The 18,921-nt window shown below is 42.1% G+C and overlaps 1 protein-coding gene across 9 annotated transcripts in view; it reads right to left on the minus strand.

Moving 5' to 3' along the window:
* Positions 1-18,921, minus strand: part of IQSEC1 (IQ motif and Sec7 domain ArfGEF 1) — a 361,739-nt gene that overhangs the window by 293,143 nt on the left and 49,675 nt on the right. For 5 of the 9 annotated variants that reach the window (XM_090148115.1, XM_031608728.2, XM_090148113.1 and 2 more), the window contains exon 1: positions 17,775-18,173. The exons of 3 other annotated variants lie outside the window; for them this stretch is intronic. In XM_090148115.1, coding sequence (XP_090004241.1) covers positions 17,775-18,040 — 266 coding nt within the window. In that variant the 5' untranslated portion in view covers positions 18,041-18,173. Of the gene's footprint in view, positions 1-17,774; positions 18,315-18,921 lie in introns of those variants that run through there. One more of the 9 variants, XM_031608759.2, reaches the window with a different exon arrangement.

Genomic DNA, 18,921 nt, shown 5'->3' on the forward strand with positions numbered 1-18,921 from the left:
AAAGCTGAGGAAATTCAGAAAGTTAAAATTGAGGGGGGAAGCTGCAGTGCTTTTAGAAAGGCTAAATAGAGTAAGCACAGTAGCAATCTTTCTAGAAGCACTGCTTTCTAATGACAAAGCAGCATGAAGAATAAGCTTTCCTCTTTTCTAATGAGGAATTATGCTTCAGAAAAGCACAAGGATTTAAAAGAAATAGCCTTAATCTTCCAAATGAGATAGAGGTTGGCCAGTAGAAAGCAAAATGCAAGATAATTATATCACTTGTTGTCTAAACATAGCAGTCTCAGGAGGGATCATAACATAAACTGATAAATAATTTAGTATCCTACCTGCACAGTCTGTGGAGCTAGTGTTTTCAAACACTTTCTTTTTTTAAAATGCTGAGGAATATCAGAAAAGTTAGCTTTCATTATGTATAAATATGCCAAGAATGTTCAACTACTGCATAAATAAGTGTCTAACCCCTCCTCTTGCTTTGACAGATAAACACATGGCAGGGTATCAGCAAGACAAAAGACAGCTTGCTTGCCGACTCCATCCTATTTCTGTAAAGATAATTGCAGAACTTCATTAGCACTTAAATGTTTATTAGAACTACATTGAACTTACAGAATACTCTCCTCACTGATATACTAGAGACTAGTCTCAGTAGGAGGCCTCAGAAAGATCAAACAAATACCAGACCTGGTATTCGCTAACCTAAATATGCTAAATCTTAGTATGTTATCAGAACACGCTAACCTAGGAAGGGGGGAAAATTTTCTTCTTTAGAGTCACCAAAACAACAAATTAACATCAAATGTATAAGAGATCAAACCTTGAGTGTGAGGGTATTTGTATTCCTCATATGGATACCTGAAACATCAGGCAAATGCAGTGCTAGGTATGCTGATAAGACATCTCCAGTAGAAGGACTGATTAATACTTAATTTCCCTTTGCTAGCACATAAGTAGCATAAGAACATGCATTTGAAACATCTCTGCAATTAGTTCTCTTCAGTTGGCAAGCTTACATAAGTCAACAAGAGCTATGAATTTTAGTAAAGTCAGTAAAAACTTCGATACTATATCTTCTTTGGTAGTCCTGTAGTGGGATCAGAATTCCATTGCAAACATACACCTGAGTGATTCTTTTAGATTTGATACTCATGTGCTTAACCTTCTGATCTATCTCATATTTGTTCAGGAAACCAGCTAGACAGGATACATAAACACACACCAAGAAATCATCCCGCTACCTTGATTCCCAGTTTGATGAAACTATATTATTTCCCATATACACTTAGTCTTGACTAGGAGGCAGTATCTCTGACATAAAAAAATATATATTTTTTCAAAAACACTTAAGCCTAATTCATTCACCTGGTGTCTAGAAAATAACAATAGAATTTATCAACTATAAAAGAAAATTTTTCTTTAAATTGAAAAATCATCACACAGGATGTCTTAAACTCCAAAGCTGCAGCTAATTGCTCAACTATTCTTTATTATATTTTCTCAAGCGTAGTAGGGGAGTGAGGACATCTGTACATTATATTTAAACAAGCAAGTAGAAAATTAGTTAAGAGAGGAGAGAACCAGTTATCTGCTTTGACAGCATCACAAGCTTCATAATCCTCAAGGCATTACGGTTTATTTTAGCTATTATCACCACATCCCAGGCGTTAGTACTTATTATAACAGCTTTCTACTCCAAAGAAGTCAGACTTCCAGCTGAAAATCAAAAGTTTTTCCTATTTCCCTCTACATTGTCCTTACTTTTTAGAAGCAGAACCAGCCTGCCCAAGTGGAGGAAAAAAAGAAAAAGCATTTTAACTGCTGATGATAGCGTACTATAAGGACACAGTTATTAACACAGATTTCTTGAATGAAACCCATTGCTTAGAAGAGGAACAGATCCATAATAGTTAAGAGATCACTACTAGCAATGATTTCTACCTAAATGAGAATTTTATCCAGTTATCTTTCCACCAATAGAAATAACTATCCAACTAAGCACAAGGAGTAAAATAAAAATCCTGTGCTTAGCTGAGCAGGTGACAGATTTGAGACATCGTGTTGGCATTTCAACTATCACAAAGTATGATGACTTACAAATTGGCTACGTGTCTCTAAATGGTCTTTTTAGTTCCTTTCATAAAAGAGTTTTGAAAGGAAAGTCTCTAGCTTCTACATTCTGTGCTGGCAACCAAATCTAACCAAAGAGAAATGAGTTGTTTCATGAAGTTTCCTGGAGTCTGAACTGAACGATAAACTCAGCAACACAGATGTACATTTCTAGAGCTTAGGTTCAAAAAGTATTTAACATCAAGCTAGTTACAATTTATAACTCTAACTTAGAGGAAACAGACAAGGAAAGAGACATCTCATTAGACATGGCATTCCTCTGTCCTCTACGTATTCTAGATTTGCCCCTAAAATTAGAAAGCCACCCTGTTTTACTTAAGATTTATTATTAAAACAGCAAGCTATTGAACAGTCTCTTTCACACAATGCATTCATTTAGCCAGGATACAAAATCTTACTCTACCATCTCTATGTATGGAGATTGACCAAATCACAAATCTGAACAAGCTATGAAATTAAATAAAGATTCAGTGACCTCTGGGAATATCAGTTACCTTTGTAAAGTTAATTAAATGTGCTGGTAAGGATATTTAAATATCAAGGTTCATTGCATAGCTTATCACAAGTGAAGTATATCCTCAATTAAATAACATTTTCCAAGGGGAACCTTCATCTAGCCTAAGAGGCTTAATTTCCTTCACTCACAGCAAGATGACTCATGAAAGAGCTAAGAGTCATGTCATGCCACATTTTCAAGAAAAGCATTTCTAAGGATTCCTTGACAAATGGGAACAAATTCCTTGTAAAGTATGCTTGCACAGCAGAAAATTGCTTGAAACAATAACAGTCTCAAGAGTAAAAATACAACTCCAAGATACATAGTTGTCAGTCAGTAGATAAACCAGATTAGTACCTGACTTACTAATTTACTGTTTTCCTTACTCTCAGTAAAACACGTAAGCTTTTTTCTAACAGTTTCTATTACTGCACTTGCTTAGACACACACAGCTCATAGAGGTAAATAAGGTCAAAGTAGCAGTAATGTTTTTCATGAACAACTAGATGTGAATATCAAAGGTTTATTTCAGCAAATTTTGGTGTTATATCACATGGAGCAAAGGAAGGCAATGATACTGCCTTCTACAAGGATACAAACACACTTGTAAAGGTACTCATCAAGATACAGTTCAGAGGACAACTCAGAGAAAAGTATCTTACCTTTTCAAACAGTTGGTGAAGTCTCCAGACCGCCAAATAGCAATCTCCAAATAGAAATCATACTCCTTCATCTGCTGACCATTAAATGAGAGTGAGGAGTGGTGGACCCAGAGTCCACCCCTTCTGGTCACCTCGGTGCATTGCTTGCACCTGTGCACCCTGGGTTAGCCATACCTTCTCACCTGGTATTCAATCACTGGTTCAGTCCATGACCTAGCAATCCCCATGCAACATAACAAGTAAAACTCAGTTCTAAAGACCACTTTCAGGGCAAAAAATTTACTTGACTCTGTAACATGTTAAAGAAAGAAGTTTCTTTATTGGCTTTCACAGGGGGAAAAAATCAGGCAGGCACCTCTCAGTCTTCTGATTAGGAGCTGCTCTTATCAGGTATGTTTAGATAAATGTAAGATTGCCACAGTAAGTCATGGGATGGTTGAGGAAATGGAGGCCCTGACCAGCACGCAAAACCTTCAGAGGTGAAAGCCTGATACCTATCTTTAAGCAACAATATCAGCAGCACTTGATCAGTGATAAGTTTTGAGTAAGGCCAATTTATACCATTTTAAAGAAATTGACACTGTATATTGAAATAGAATAGAGAAGGTGGAAAAGACGACATGAAATTTATTCTCCTTTTATGTTATAAGATTCTTGATTTTTTTTATAGTTTGAGATCTGACTGAAGAATACTTCTGTCATTTAGACTCTTACGGTCTACTGCTCAGATCAGACTTCAATACAACAAATTCAACTTAAAAAAAATGTTTTCATGCACATTTGAACTGCCGTCTGATTTGATGTATATAACGTTTCAACTCTCAGAGGATGTTTCTGCCCTAGGTACAAGTACAGATTGAAGTGGAACCTCATTAGAGAATACAGCATAACTAAGAATTGTTCCATGTTAACATGAGATTTCACATATTACTCAAGTTAATACAATGCAGATGACTGTACTGCTTGAACACTTGTGCACTACTGAACTCCGTTCCATACTACCACCAACCCCTTTAATCATACTGTTGTGAAGATATTTCAGCATGGAATTTGCCTTTTGGAGACTTAAAGTTGCCTTTTCTGAATAATAGAGAATCTATATTTAAATCCACCTGTCCCTTTCATTAAGCAGCAATGACCAGAAAAACTAGAGGATGCCACATAGGCAATTAGGGAAAAGGAGGAGCAAAAACTGCTTCCCATGCTTCCCCTTCTTCACGTATCCAAATTTACTGTTGCCTACAGGTAATCTTCTATTTAAATATTAAAAGAAGCACACTGAAATACACTCCACCGAAAGGTACAGTGGACAGGATATTCACAGGCACAGTCCATCAAATTTTCTGTCACTATGTTAAATCAAAGGCCATAAGTTTCAGCTCAAATTTAAAAATTCTGCATACCCAATATGAGGTGGCTTTCACAAGCCTTTTAGAGTTGTCTTTGAAATACCGAGAGTAGCTATTGAATTTACTGCTGCAGGCTCAGAGACTCAAATCACTGTCTTGAAAGTCTTACTGCCTTACATTCACAGTTAAGTTGTGTTCTATCATTCTGTAGGTACTATCTCTCTCACTTCCTTCACCGGTGCTTACATCTCTAAGTTCTCGATTAACACCATCACTATTCCCAAATAGATACACACAAGGCAGTGCACTGTGTTCCAGTGTTAACATTTTACTAGCACTACTGTTATGAACTTAGTCAAACTAGAAAAAAAGTTTATTCTGCAAGACAGGTCATTCTCTCAACACATAATAACCTCAAGTACTCAAGAGCTAGTGAACTTAATTAAAAGCTTAAAATAGAATCATATCTGAAACCTTATTCAAAAAGATCTAGTTAATCTACACTAGATCAAAATCCTACCCCCACATACTTATATATATGTGTATAGTTATAGAGGAAATTGATGCAACAAGCATCGATATATGAAGAGAGAAACTCCTCCCAAATATTCACTTCATAAAGGTAAGCATACCAAAGATAAGGGTCAGACAACCATTTTATTTTTCTGTAAAGAGAGCCTGATAACTTCTACAGCACTGTGGAGATGCATGAATAAACTAAGGTGATACAAGGCCATTTTTTATCTTTTTAAATCTCAGTGATAATAGTAAACTTTACTAGCAGTGAAAATGTAATGTTTACTGTTCAAGAATCATCATACAAAAAGCTCAGTAGGAAGAACAACAGATTAAAACAGATGTTCTTTGAATTTTTGTATGGGAACTGTTAGGTCACGACCTGGTGAAGGGGCATAACCAGACCTTGGAGCACAGGCAGAAGCAATTCACCTGAGTGACCCTAACCTCGTTTAAGTGTTGGCAGCTGCAAGGGAGGAATTTCTACTCGGAGATCACTTCCTTTGGAGTGTTTGGTGAACCCTGAGCCTCAGAAAGGGATAAGCAGTTCCTTCTTTATTACTGGATCGTGACTGCTACTTTTCTTAGATTTAAAGCAACTAGCTTTGCTGCTGCTAGCCTTACAATTGTACCTAGCATGAGAATAAAATTAACCCAGTTTTTCTGCTGTGGGTCCATATGTAAAAAATGAAAGTCTAGTAAAAACCCAAACTACATCTATTATCCACAACAAAGAACCATTAATCTTAACTCCTAGTAGAGAGTGAATACCTAAAGGAATACTCCTACTACTGTGAATTCTTGCTTTATTATCACCGTAAGGACCTTCAACATAAGCAGCCCTACTCATTAACAAATGACAACACCATACAACCTAAAGATAAATAAAGTTGATATTAAAAGTGGTGTGTACAACACACAAGCACCTCAGTGTCCACAGTGCTCATAGATCCTGCTGCTCAGGTAAAAAAGAAATACATTAAATACAAATAAATGTGGATTTAATTAATGCTTACACTTTCTCAGGTAAATACATAGCTTCTTCACCACAGAAACTGCTGAAAGAACAAAACACTATCAAGCAGAATGCATTCCAAAGCTGTTTTAATTTCAAAATCTTTGGTAGAAGGAAGATGTATGGATGTAAGAAGGTAAGCAGCAAGAACAATGAAGAATGATGGCTTAACTCTCTGCAATCCTTCCACTGCAGCCATCATAATGAGAATTGCAAAGAAGTTCCTCTGATTTTAGTACAATTACAGCATCCTGGCTGCATTGCAGTAAGGAAGATTAATGCCTGTTTGTGACTCCCCTGGATGCTCTATGCACAGCAACTGTACATGACCTGGAACACTAGGACTCAGGACTTTTAATTCAAAGTATTTGCAAGGGGTACAAATGAAACCTACTCCATTTAGATTTTAACGCTCATGTCAATGACTGTACTCCTAGAAGTGATAGAGCAGATACCTTTGCTACAGGCGTGAGTGCATGTGAAATTCATAGAAGCCCTTAAGATTCAAAGCTGACTGTACGTCCCACCAACAAACTATTAAAAGAATACTGCCATACATTATAATTCATCACAAATGATTTTATTTGCTTTTGATTTGTCAGAAATTCTTCAATCTTATGAAGTACCTAAATTCAGGTAGAACTGAGCTAGCTAAGTGATGAAAATTGAAGTGATATGACACACTTGAACCGAAACTGAGAGATACCATCTCACTAGGATCTCACACTTTACTGACATTTTACTTCATTTCCAGTGTCATTCATAGAATAGGAAGGACAAAGCATTCACATTCCCAAAACATGAGCGGAGAACCACTGCATCTATGGGAAGGTAATAAAAAATAAAATGTTGCTGTAGTCTGCTCTTTTGAAATAGAAAGAAAATATTAATAAGGCAAATAGAGGTCTTAGCTCATCTTATTACAGCATCCTATTTCTTACGTGTAAACAGCTCCAACTATATATTGAAGTCTACCAGTCCAAGAGGGTAGCCTACCACTGCCAACTGCCACACCCCAGTATTTCTCTTGAGCAGGAGGTCACAACTGCCAGTGGGCAAGAAATCCTCTTCAGCTTATTCCTCTAACTGTTGGGGACCACTGAGTCCAAGTTTGTAGACTGTAAGGTTGATACTTACCCTTAACACCTTCATAAAGTAATTACCTTTCCAATATGCCTTGTCATCCTATTATTTCAGCAAGTCACTACTCTCCTAATTTAAATGCAGTTAGAACTTCTGAAAGTTTCTTCTTTAGTTACAATGGCACTTTCTAGGCATAACCAATTATCATCTGTGTACCCTTAACCACATTTCACAGTAGCAGAAGCTAAGCTCCTAAGCAACTCAGTGGTTATATAGGAATCTTTATAGTGTTCACTGAGGATTGAAGACACTTTCTTTTCTCTTTTAAAGACTATTTCAGTAGTATGATGACTGGGGCAAGAAGAGTTGGAAGTCTTCTATATTTTGCAGGAGACCCAAGCTGGGTTACTCCTGTTTTCCGAGGCTTTACAGAGCATAGAGAAGCCATTGTGATCTTTGCGGATGGAGTGCATGTTGACCCCCTCAGATGACCAGCTGATTAGTTCTCAAATTCAAATGTTTACTTGCTGATTAACTGCAAAATCAAATCTGATCTGTGACTTCATGAAAGTGCTTTCACAAACCCTGAAACTTCCAATGATATCTATGGCACTCGGTAATGTGCAGAGCTGAATGCAGAGCATTTTAGATCCTACTCCCTAAGTTCCTCTTTTAATAGACATTCCATTTGGAGGAAAACTGTGGAGCAATAAAGGAAAAAATGCTCCCATGATGATTAGATATGTTCACAATTCCACAATGGAAAAATACAGGAGGAAACCACTCTCTGGAGAATTTGGTCATAAGATAAGTAAAATCTGTTTTATAAAACTTAAAGGGCTTAAAACTTAGAGATGGGAGAAACAGAGGGTTCCGCAAATAGTGGTTATAGCATCACACTCAGTAAACAGAAAGGATACTAAAAACAGCTTTGTTAGGTTGCAAGTATTTGAAATTTCTTTGAATGCACAACTTGGTGCATACTGGTTCAACACCAGCAGCCAGGAAGTTGGCTAGGCATTCATTTACCATACAGCATGGTAATGGTAGAAGTAGTTAATGCTTGTTAGAAATATTGTAAAACATCATCCACCCACTAGAAGAAGCTTTGCAAATTCTAAACAGAGGTTGACAATATCAAATAATGAAATTTCAGAGATTCCAAAAATGATTGTTTGAAATGGTAGTGCAAAAACCTAAGTACAGAGTTCAGAAAGAGGGTCAAATCTCAACTTGTTCAATACTCATTTCAACATGCATAGACCTTATGTTACTCAAATTTACAACTAAATTTTAGATGTGACCAATAAAACATTACGTTAATGCTTTTAAATATGTCTTTCAGGCCAGTACCCTCCATAACTCAGAGTGTGTTCGTTTCAGAATGATTATATTGTACTATTTGAAAGTCCAACTTCGTTGTCAATTAAAATCCTCTTCTAGCAGAAATCAGTTTTTCAGATGTGGGCATGACCAGTTCCCATAGCCTGGGAATAGAGCTTATTATTTGGCAAGCTCAGGTTGTAATAAAACTTGCAGTTTATATACCCGATAGCCATATGTTTCAATGCCCCCCACAATACAAAGCTTCTAACCAAACACACAATCTGCAGTTTTTTTCAGCTAACAGAAATCTAGCAAAGATGGAGAAGTTCAGACAAACAAAGGTCCAAAGTATAGCTTAAGTTTTTGGAAAAGGACAGGATTGTGGCATCCCACTTTCCTTTCTCTGTTGCAGTTGTTCAATTATTCAGAGTACAGAACTCTTTGAACCTAGTACATCTGAACTACATTTGTTGTTGTTGTTTGTTTGTTTGTTTTGATTGTCTTTTATAGCACTAGAGTATGTGTGTATTTCAATCACACTTGTCAGGAAAACTTGGCTGGAAATGTTATTGTCATTCAAATAATGCATTAGATTTTAATGAATTGCTGTAGAGTGCTATTCAGTAGCAGTATTTTTCTTATCTAGCACAGAAGTGAGAACAAACCAGATTTCTTAGAGCAGACAAGTATCTGTCTAGGGCAACCTGGTCTAGTATTAAATGGGGAAGTTGGTGACTCTGCCTGCGGCAGGGGGTTGGAGATTCGTAATCCTTGAGGTCCCTTCTAACCCGGACCATTCTGTGATTCTATGATTCTATATGACCATAACACCACTTTAAAAGTTTGCCTCTGCACTTCAAGACACTAGAATAAAAAACTTGACAAATCTTTTGTCACATTTGTAAAGCTTTCTAACAGAGATGCAAAAGTAGTAGAGATGCTACCATTCAAAAGAAGACTGTACACTACACACATGTACATACATACATATCTGTACGTACACTTCCAAAACTAGTGAACATTGAACTATTATCAGGAGCCCAGCAGAGGGAGCACAAGTCACTGAGACTCTGAAATGCTGGATATTTTGGGATCGGGAGAGCTGTTAGTCCATCCAGAACTATATAGTTTGGTAAACAAAAAGAAGACATGCATTTATAGAATTTGCCATTTGAAGAACTAAGTATTGGGTTTCAAGATTCTATTGTGAAAACTGTTATATTTTACACCATTAACCTTGTTTAAGCATTCAGCTACTTTGCAGCAATATTTTTCCATTGCACTAACTATGCAAATAACAATTAAAACCAAATAAGTTAACATCTGGCCATTAAGGAACACAAGATTAAATTAAAAAAAAAAAGCAATAATTTTTCACCTAAATCTGAACAAATCATTAAGAGATGATTCTAAACTTTAACATTGACATGTTCATTTGTATAATAACAACCATTATCTATGCTTAGTTTAGCTAAGGGCAAATAACAGGGAATAAAGAAATACCCATTTTTCTCACTTCTGTCCTTAATCACAATACCATGGTAGTGACCGTGGAAAGGTGACAAATTCTTATCCTGATTACTAGCTTGCACAAACCAACATTTCTTCCACTATCTGTAATGCAATAAACTACAACAAATGAGAAACCCAGTATCTCAAAGAAATACTGTTAGTAATCTGCAGAAGAATCCCATAGCAAAGGGTGGCGGTGTAAGCAAGCAGCACACATCACCTACAACCTGGCCAGAATGCATATCATACACTATTCCTTCAAACCATGCTGCCCTGATATATCAAAGCCTGCTCAGACTGTTCAAATATTTAATTCAACAATTCTGCAGAGAAAAATAGTACAATTAGGCAAGAATGCAGGCAGAATGAAATGATGGCAACCTCATTCACAGTCTCACTGAGCTAAGATGAAAGAAATTAGCATTGGCAAAAACAGCCTGAAAGTACCCGCAGACTGCAAAACACATGCAGAAAAAAGATAGAATTAACACAGCAGAGAGGGTATGAGTAGGAGTGATAGGATCAAACTAGAATAATGCAAGTGTGGGCTGAACATCAGGAAGTACTTCTGGTCCGTAAAATCCACTTACCTAAGCAGCTTCCCACACATTCTCAGTGAGTAGCATGAGATGACCTCCTTGCCACCTGCAGGTGGAGGACAGGAGCCCTCAGACAAACAGGGTACAAACACAAACATTGGTCTTGATATAGGCTGCCTACTTCGTAAGCAACTCTTCCCACAACAGGGACTGGAATCCCCATTGAGCCATAAACTCAGGGGAACCTCAGTGTGTTGCAGTGTTTTGAAGGTCTGCACAGTTGTGCTGTTCAGGTGCCTGCAAAATTAAATAGTGTCAGAATTGGAAGTGCGGAGGAAGCAGCTACTGTGGCCATTCCCAAATGCTCTTTAAAGAGGGAACACATATACTTCTGTAACCATTCTAGAAACTGTGTTTAGAGGCCTTGGCCTGACATACAACATTGAATCTTGCACAGCAGTTTCAGTTCAGTGCCACTGGCCTGTACATAAGACCCATCTAATTTCATTTTTAGACCCAGTAAAACTAAGTTTTTTGAGATGCTATTTGCAAGAAGCATCTAATTATTTACTCCCCCTATCAGTATGCTGCAAGAAAATATCTTGAAATACCTTGTTCTTTCCTCATATCTTCTACAACCTGCATTAAAAAAACTCTTGCTACAAAGCTCTTCATTTGAGCATTACATATTTTGCTTCATGTTTATAAAAAAGCTGCAACTCACTCTCTTGCAGAAGACACCTTCCCAGAGGTTTTATGGAGATTTGTCTTCCTCTGTAAATAACCAGGCCAACAAGACTGCAGAACAGATTCTAAAATGGGTAAGTCAATGCTTCACATTCTCCCACAAGTGTATTATTTTAAGTGGAAAAGGACAACATTTAACATCCCTCACTCAGAAGGAAGTTGAGTTCCTGCTCCCCTTATCCTTCATGTTCTTATGTAACTGTTCAGTGCTTAATCTCCCTAATATCTTTTAAAAATATTAAAATCTACCTTGCTGATGAGTAAGAATTACTACACTGGAGATTGTGGTATTTTTTAGGATTCATCTAAAACCCATTGCCTGCTGTTTTAGGACAATACACTGCTCGCAGCTTACCAGCTTTTCAGAAGTTAGATTTGAGCAATAGAGCCCTTAAGTGCTTCTGTTTCACACATATTTTACACAGAGATATTTTTGGTAGGAACTAAAAGACTAAGAATTGGGCCTTCCATCTCATACCTCACATAAGAAATTCAGAGTAATCAGTATGCTGCTGCTATGTATAGTTATACGTACACATACATATACAGACACACATACAGACACATGAATAGGCTTGTTTTGGAGTCAGGTACTGGAAGAGGGGGAAGAGGATCTTGATCCTTTTACTTTACTGACAATAGTTATAGCATCTCTCCTTTGCTTGCTGAAAACATAGGATCCATGACCATATCCCAATATTTTCCACAAATATATGTTTGGAAATGCATTTTTATTTCCTTAGCAATTAATTCTTAAGGAAAAACATCAGAGCAATATCCAGCAAGGTAGAGTGCTTGATTCTTGTAGTTCCAAACACAAGAATACTGAAATTAGGAAGCTCACAAGCTGTGCTCTGTGTCAGCTGGAAAGAAGGGTTCATTAGATAATATTTTCAGATTCACTGGGAATGAATTGTTTAGGTCTGATCTGCTTTAAGCAAGACAATTCACTTCAAGTTTAGAAACCATATTTAAACTCAGGACTCAGTAGGGTGGGTTACCTTCTGCTGCATTTGTCAAAGTAAAATTTGCTCTGTTAAAATAGCATGCATTTTTACTGTTCTATCCACACATCATATTTCCACCCTCTCCTCTGATTTCCAGGAATTTTCTTGATACCAGCACACTGTTTTGTCATCACTGTGCTTTTTGCTCCCCATCCGCTTCCTTTTTAACTTGTTTTATTAGTCATATAGTACACATCCGCAGTCAAATTATTTTTTTTTTAATTTTTCTTACCATTTAGCAGATGTTAAGTAAAAGAATTTGCCCATTTTTCAGCAGACGCAAAATAATTTAGATGAGTTATGTTAGCAAGTTCTTGTCTTATTACACACCTTCACAGTATCGATTTCCCACCGTCTGCCAGAACAACAAATGCCTGTTTTAAGAGATGCTCACTCATCTGCTGTGTACAAATAACACTAATGTTGAAACACGTGTTTCAAGAGAAAAAGCACTGCCTTCAGCACCAAATCCTTATTCTCATAACTTAGCGGTCTGTTCAATTACATACTGAAGATAAAATGAACGAAATGTTTTTCAGTTATTTGAAAATGTAAGTTTAAGTTTTGCCCAACCCCAGTCTTGTATCATCGCTATCTGACATAGGAATGATAAAGAATATATAGCATTTAGTCACAGTAAAGTGTTTGTTTTGGATACAGACTGTGCTTTCCACTTAAAAATAAGATAATTTTCATCAGCAAAATAAGCTCTTGAAGGAGAAGTGGAAGTGGAAGTAGAAGTGAGAATTCCAGTAATAATTTGCACTTCTACTGTAGGCTTTTTTCAGCAAGACTATCAGTCACAAATCACACTTCCCTTAGCTGATTGAAAAAGAGCTGAACAAAAGTATCTGGTGTACATTTCCTTCTGACAAGAAGGCAGAGAAAGCAAGATCTTGCCCAAACACGAGCAGACTTTAACAGATGTCAGATAACTCTACTTTAATTAAGGCAAACAAAAATAAGCTTCCATCCAAAAGCAGCACAAATCCTGAAACATGATTTACGTCATACGAACAGTCTGTCTCAGCAGAGAACATCTCTGGAGGCAAAAAAGTCAGGCTGGTCTCTACATTAATGCAATCTTTGGCTTCCTGCTGAGACTGTGTGCAGGGGTAGCACTCACTGCCAACAGCGACATGCAAAGTCACAAGCTCATTTTATGTAAGCCATAAAGCAGCCTTCACAAAGCACCACAAAGACAGGGCCACTCACTGGATCGCACTGAACACACCTCAGCTCAGATTGAGAGCGTCTTCTAAATGCTGGAGACTTCGTAATGCTCTTGACTGTGACTTTTTCTCCCCAGAGAACAAAGTCAGTTTTAAATGCATTTAAAAATAAATCAGTCAGGACAGGTACAGAATTTAGACTGAGCTGCAAACAACAGAGCTCTGAGATTGTTCCACCTTAACAGACAATTCCTTCTATACCTCCTCCCCAAACAAAAAGAGATTTCTCACGGTAAAAAGCAGGAAAGAATTTAGCTTGGTAAGATTTAGCAAAAACATCACTCCCCAAGCTGGTAACACGCTGGCTGGTTTACCCATGTTTACATTAGGAGGTGCTTTACAAAAGCTGGTGTATTGAACATTTCTTCCTTACACTGAGCATCTGAATTTTAGAAGTTTTTGGTGTTTTATCAAATATTAAATGAAATGAACTAATTGCAAGTTAGGCTTATGCAACTTAATTAGTTAAATATCTACTTTTATACTTAACATGCTGATTCACTACATTTAACAAAGCTTTGCAATCACTAATTATCCTCAATTATACTTGTAGATTTTAAGTTTGATTCACACTCAGCAAATTAGTACAAAATTAAGTGAAACACCACCCAAACTCCTTGCAAGACAGTGAGTGCACCTACTAACCCATCCCATGCACTTGCCTTCTGTACTCAGCAACCTTCACTACAGAGATATGCTTTCTACTCTGGCTCTTTTTTTGGAGGGACAACTGACTACTTTTATTTTCTTTTTTGGACTCTTTTTTTCTTGCAGAAATCTATTACTGTGCTCACTAACAGTAATAGAACACAGCAATTCCTCCTCCATAAGATCAAGGTAAAAAGTTTCTACAAATCTGCCAATTTCTCCAAATTATTTAATCAGACTTCAGCTATATTCTTCCTACTGATAAAAATGGAAAGTTTCAGGGCTTGTATAACACTTCTATGCTATTGCAAGTAAGCTACCATTTGGTAACATGACACTGTCCTGACACTACAGTGTCAGTGAGCAACACCAGCTTTACACAGGTTGAACTCTGAAGGCAGGAGTCTAAACTTTTAAGGAAAAACTACTTAAGCCTTAAAGTACAAATTCTATAGACGACTTCCCAGAAGCATGGATTTCTTCCTAAAAGTACTGATTTTGTGACGCATTTGGCAAAGACAATCCCAGTTTCCTTTACAAAGGTTTCCAGTCGCTCTAGTTTTGAAGCACTAATCACTGTCAGCACCTGGGCACAAAGCAGCCCTGCTGCACTGGGGATGAAGATGGGTCTGTACATGAGGGAACAAGGAGGACACAGCATCTCACAAGCTGCTTTCCTCCTGACACCGCAGATATCCAAAGCAAGCATTATCCACATTTGATGTTGAACTGTTACAGAACTTCTGCAAAGAAGGAATCCTTATTCCCCAATTAAATATATGCAAGGTGCACATAACATTTAACTCTGAAGAAACTGAGATTTTTCCTCATTGAATGGAAAGCTACAGACAGCCATAACCTTCAGGTTAAGCTTTCGGAACGCAAAAGTAACTGCAGGTCTGGAAAAAGGCCTTAAAACAAGGGCATGTTCTGTCCTCTGAGCTGGAGACTTCCTCCAGTTTCTGCATCCAGACATTAAATTGATCTGAAGCTGGGTTATTGCACCTGCTCCCAGGTAGTTGGAACCACAGCAGCTACTGCCACAGCCCCAACCCATGCAGCTGAGAAGCCCACAGCTGTGATCCCCCTATATAGCGATGATGCGTGGTGACCTGGAAAGGGGCCCAGGCTTATTCCATACAAAATAAAGAGGTAAGATGACAAATCAGGGGGAAGAGGGGACAGGATTTTTTTATGTGAAAGAGGTTCTGAAGAGCTGACTCTCCTGGATGTACACATAGGCCAAAGAGCCCAGGACCAGACACAGCGGGCTGTCTCCCAGCTTCCCCACTAAGCCCCGCAGGGTATGCCTCACAGCAATACATCTCTGCCATAAATATCCCAGATTAATTCTGATCCCAGCATCAAATCCACTTAAGAGACTTAAAAGCCTTCAAGTCCTCAGAGCTGCCTGCCCAAAAAGGGCTCTGCAAATGAGTCTTGGGCTGGTGGAGATGAGATGTTATCAAACAAGGCAAGCCATTTGTACAATTTTAGTAATGTCGTTTGTGAGAGACAAATGGGAGCAGATAGCTGAGCTGACATCTTGTACTAACTACACGACCACGGGAAATCCTCAATATTGGGAATGAGTGCATGGGGTAGAATTTGGGTAAATACTTTCTGTACATTTCCATGAATTTATGTTCTGTAAATTTGTACTCCATATGTATTTCCTGGAAATAGCTCTTCCTGCTTATAACGAGGACTGGTTGTTAAACGACAGCATATGCTCTCCAGCGTGTTTAAGGAGCTATTTACTTAGCTTTCCTGGAGACATCCTTTTTCTACGAAAAAGAAGTCTGAAAGGACCACTCCAGCACCACTAGAACACCCTGCGCTGTTAGCACAGACAGCAGGGAGGGAGCTGGAGGTGGGGTTGCTTCCTTCCCTCTCTGTCACACCGAGGGGGTGAAAGGCATTTGGGAACAGGAGCGTGCAGAGGGGGCAGTGGGTGACCAGCGACCCTTTCCCCACTTCCTTCAACTCCTCTAGCAGTACAGTAAGAAAACATGAGTTCAGGGCACCGCAATTTCGGGACTACGCAGCGACACTTCCTCCCAGATCATAACAGGCCCGGGAAGGGCGCACGCAGAGCAAGCAAACCACCCGCGGGCTTGGGACGGTTCCTGGGCTCTCCGAGAGGCACCCTCCCGGCCGGGCCTCCTGAAAGATGCCTGCGGGCAGCCGAGCCGCGTTCTGTGCCCTGCCTACCTCGGGCAGCGGGGGAAAGCAGACGGAAGGCCCCGAGCCGGGCATCTCCCCGCGGAGCCGCACCTCACCTCTCGGCGCAGCGGACGGGCGGACTCGGGGGCAGCGGGGCCGGCCCGGCGCGGCGGTGGGAGCCGGGAGAGGGCGCGCAGCGCTGCGGGGCGGCTCCGGCACAGCCCCGGCCTGAGCCCAAGAGCTTATTTGTCAACACGGGGAACTCGAGTGTAGCAGAGCACAAGTAGCTCTTTGTGCTGTATCAGAGCAGTGAAGTGGGCTCTTAATATGATGCATGCTTTTCCCACTCAATTCAAGTAAAACTAAGTCTTAGATTACTTGTCCGTCAGTAGAAAGGAGGCGGGTAAACGCTCCGACTTCAGTTACTGCTATTCTCGAATTCATGTTACTAAGAATCGCACACAATTAAGCAGCTTTCTGTACACTGTAAAGGAGCCACGATTAATTACAGATTATTGAGTCTGCAAGCAGATGCAAAGGTTTGGAACAACTGTGTCTCTGAAAGCGGCGAGCCCGCGTTTGGATGAGTCAGTTCGCGCTGTGGCGAGCTGCCAGGGTCTGCTGACCCCTTCTCTGGGTCACTTTCGTTAGTGGCGAGAGCGCGGCCGCTGCGCGCTGCCCGGAGCGCCGGGAGGCGCGGCGGCCCCGTGCCCGGCCGGCGGAGAGCCGGCACCACCGCCCGGGGAGAGCAGGCGGCTCCGGGGGCTCCCGCCCGTATCCCCGGGGGGCAGCGGCTTCCCGAGGGGCCCCGACGCTGGAACGGGCAGAAGCAGGCCCTAGGGAGAAGGGCGGGCTCGTCCCGATTATCCCAGCGCCCCGTTAGTGCTGCGAAGGTGGAGTGCCCAGGGGCACCCCTAGAAGCGCGCGGGGCTGCCGGAGCCCCGGCGGCGGAGATAGCCGTAGAGAAAGCTACAGGCGCAGCAGGCAGAGAAATCTGCCTGGGGGAGCCCCGGGCGTGCTGTCGCAGCTCAGACCCTGGGGAGAAGCTCTCCTCGGAATCCCGACCGGAGCGCCGCTGAAGCGCTGGCATCCAGATGGGAAAGGAGCCGGGGGACGGGGCTCAGGCCGCCCCTGCCTGCCGAGGACCCCCTCCTTCGCGGCGAGCTGCCCGCTGAGCCGAGCCGCTCGGGGCTCCCTCCTAGGCGCACGCTGGAGGGGAGTTGCGCTCTTCTCAGAGCTTGTATGCGGGATGGCCTTAAGAAACCGAAGGCAGGAGACGAACGAGAAGGAAAGCCCCACCAGAGAAACACCCTCCTCGAAAAGGGCACGCAAACCCGGGAGCCGCTTACTTTTCATGCTTTGCGTTTTCCTGGATGGCGCTCAGCACCCCCGGGTACGCGGGGGGGACGCCCTGCTGGAGCCTGCATGTGGCCAGGTGCCGGTGATGCTCATCCTGGAGACAGGCATTTTCATGGTACAACTTGGCCACTTGCTGCTCTAGCTCGTCTATCCTCCGCTTCTGCTTCTCCAGCAGTTCCTGCTGCGTCTCAATAATCTTGTTCAGCTCCTTCAGGTACTCCGCCGCCTTGCTAGGGTTCTCCGCCGGGCTCTCCATGGCCTCCCCACACCTCTCACCCTCGGAGAAGCAGGTGGGGGGCGCAGGTGCCGACCAGCCCGCTCCGCCGGGAACTTAAGCGAGAGGGAAGAAATAAATAACCCGCCGGAAACCAGCCCCCCTGCCAGCTCCGCTCTTCCCCTCCTAGAGCAGTCGCTGCCCAGGCGAGCGTAGGAGCGGCGCGCAGCGGCTCCTAGTCCGAGCCGCCATTGCTGGTGTTCGGCTTCCCGCTACCGAGCGAGGGCAGAGCCGGTGGGGATCGCGGACACCGATCCGCCGGCGAGAGCCACCGCCGGAGCTGCGCGGAGCCCCGCCGCCGCCGCGCTGCCGCTGGCGCACGGGCGCTGTCCCGCCCCGCCGGAGCCGCAGCCGGGTCAGCCCGTCGCCTGGCAGCGCCCGCGCCCCCGTGGAGCTCGCAGCCGGGCATGGGAGCCCGCAACCCGCTCGGCGCTGCGGCTCCCCGCCGGCTCCGGTCGCTCTCGCGCCGAAGCCCGCCGCCTGCCCGCCTCAGCCGCGGGGGCCGCCGCTGTCGGGGATGCGCTTTAAGTAGCCGAGCTGCCTCCTGCGGGGGGCCGGCGGCTGAGCGGCTCCGCGGAGGGGCGCATCCCTGGGCGGCCCGGTGCAGCCTTCCGCGGGCGCCGCCACCCGTCCCCGCGTTGGGGGGGGCCGATGCCGGAGCTCGGCGGGGGAAGAGCTCCGGGAACGGTGCGGGCAGGGGAGCTTTTAGCCCGTTCCACTCTGCTCTACGGGCGCTCTTTGCCCCCTGGGCTCGGAAAGAAGCTCCCTATGCGGGGAGGCAGGCGGGGTAGGGCAGCCATGCGGGGAATCCGCTCTGCGAGACCTGATGTAAGAGCAAAGATTTTCCCTGGCACACCTAGGAA

Source organism: Phasianus colchicus, chromosome 11 (assembly GCF_987193195.1).
Source record: "Phasianus colchicus chromosome 11, bPhaCol1.hap1.1, whole genome shotgun sequence".
In the NCBI taxonomy this organism is placed as follows: domain Eukaryota; kingdom Metazoa; phylum Chordata; class Aves; order Galliformes; family Phasianidae; genus Phasianus; species Phasianus colchicus.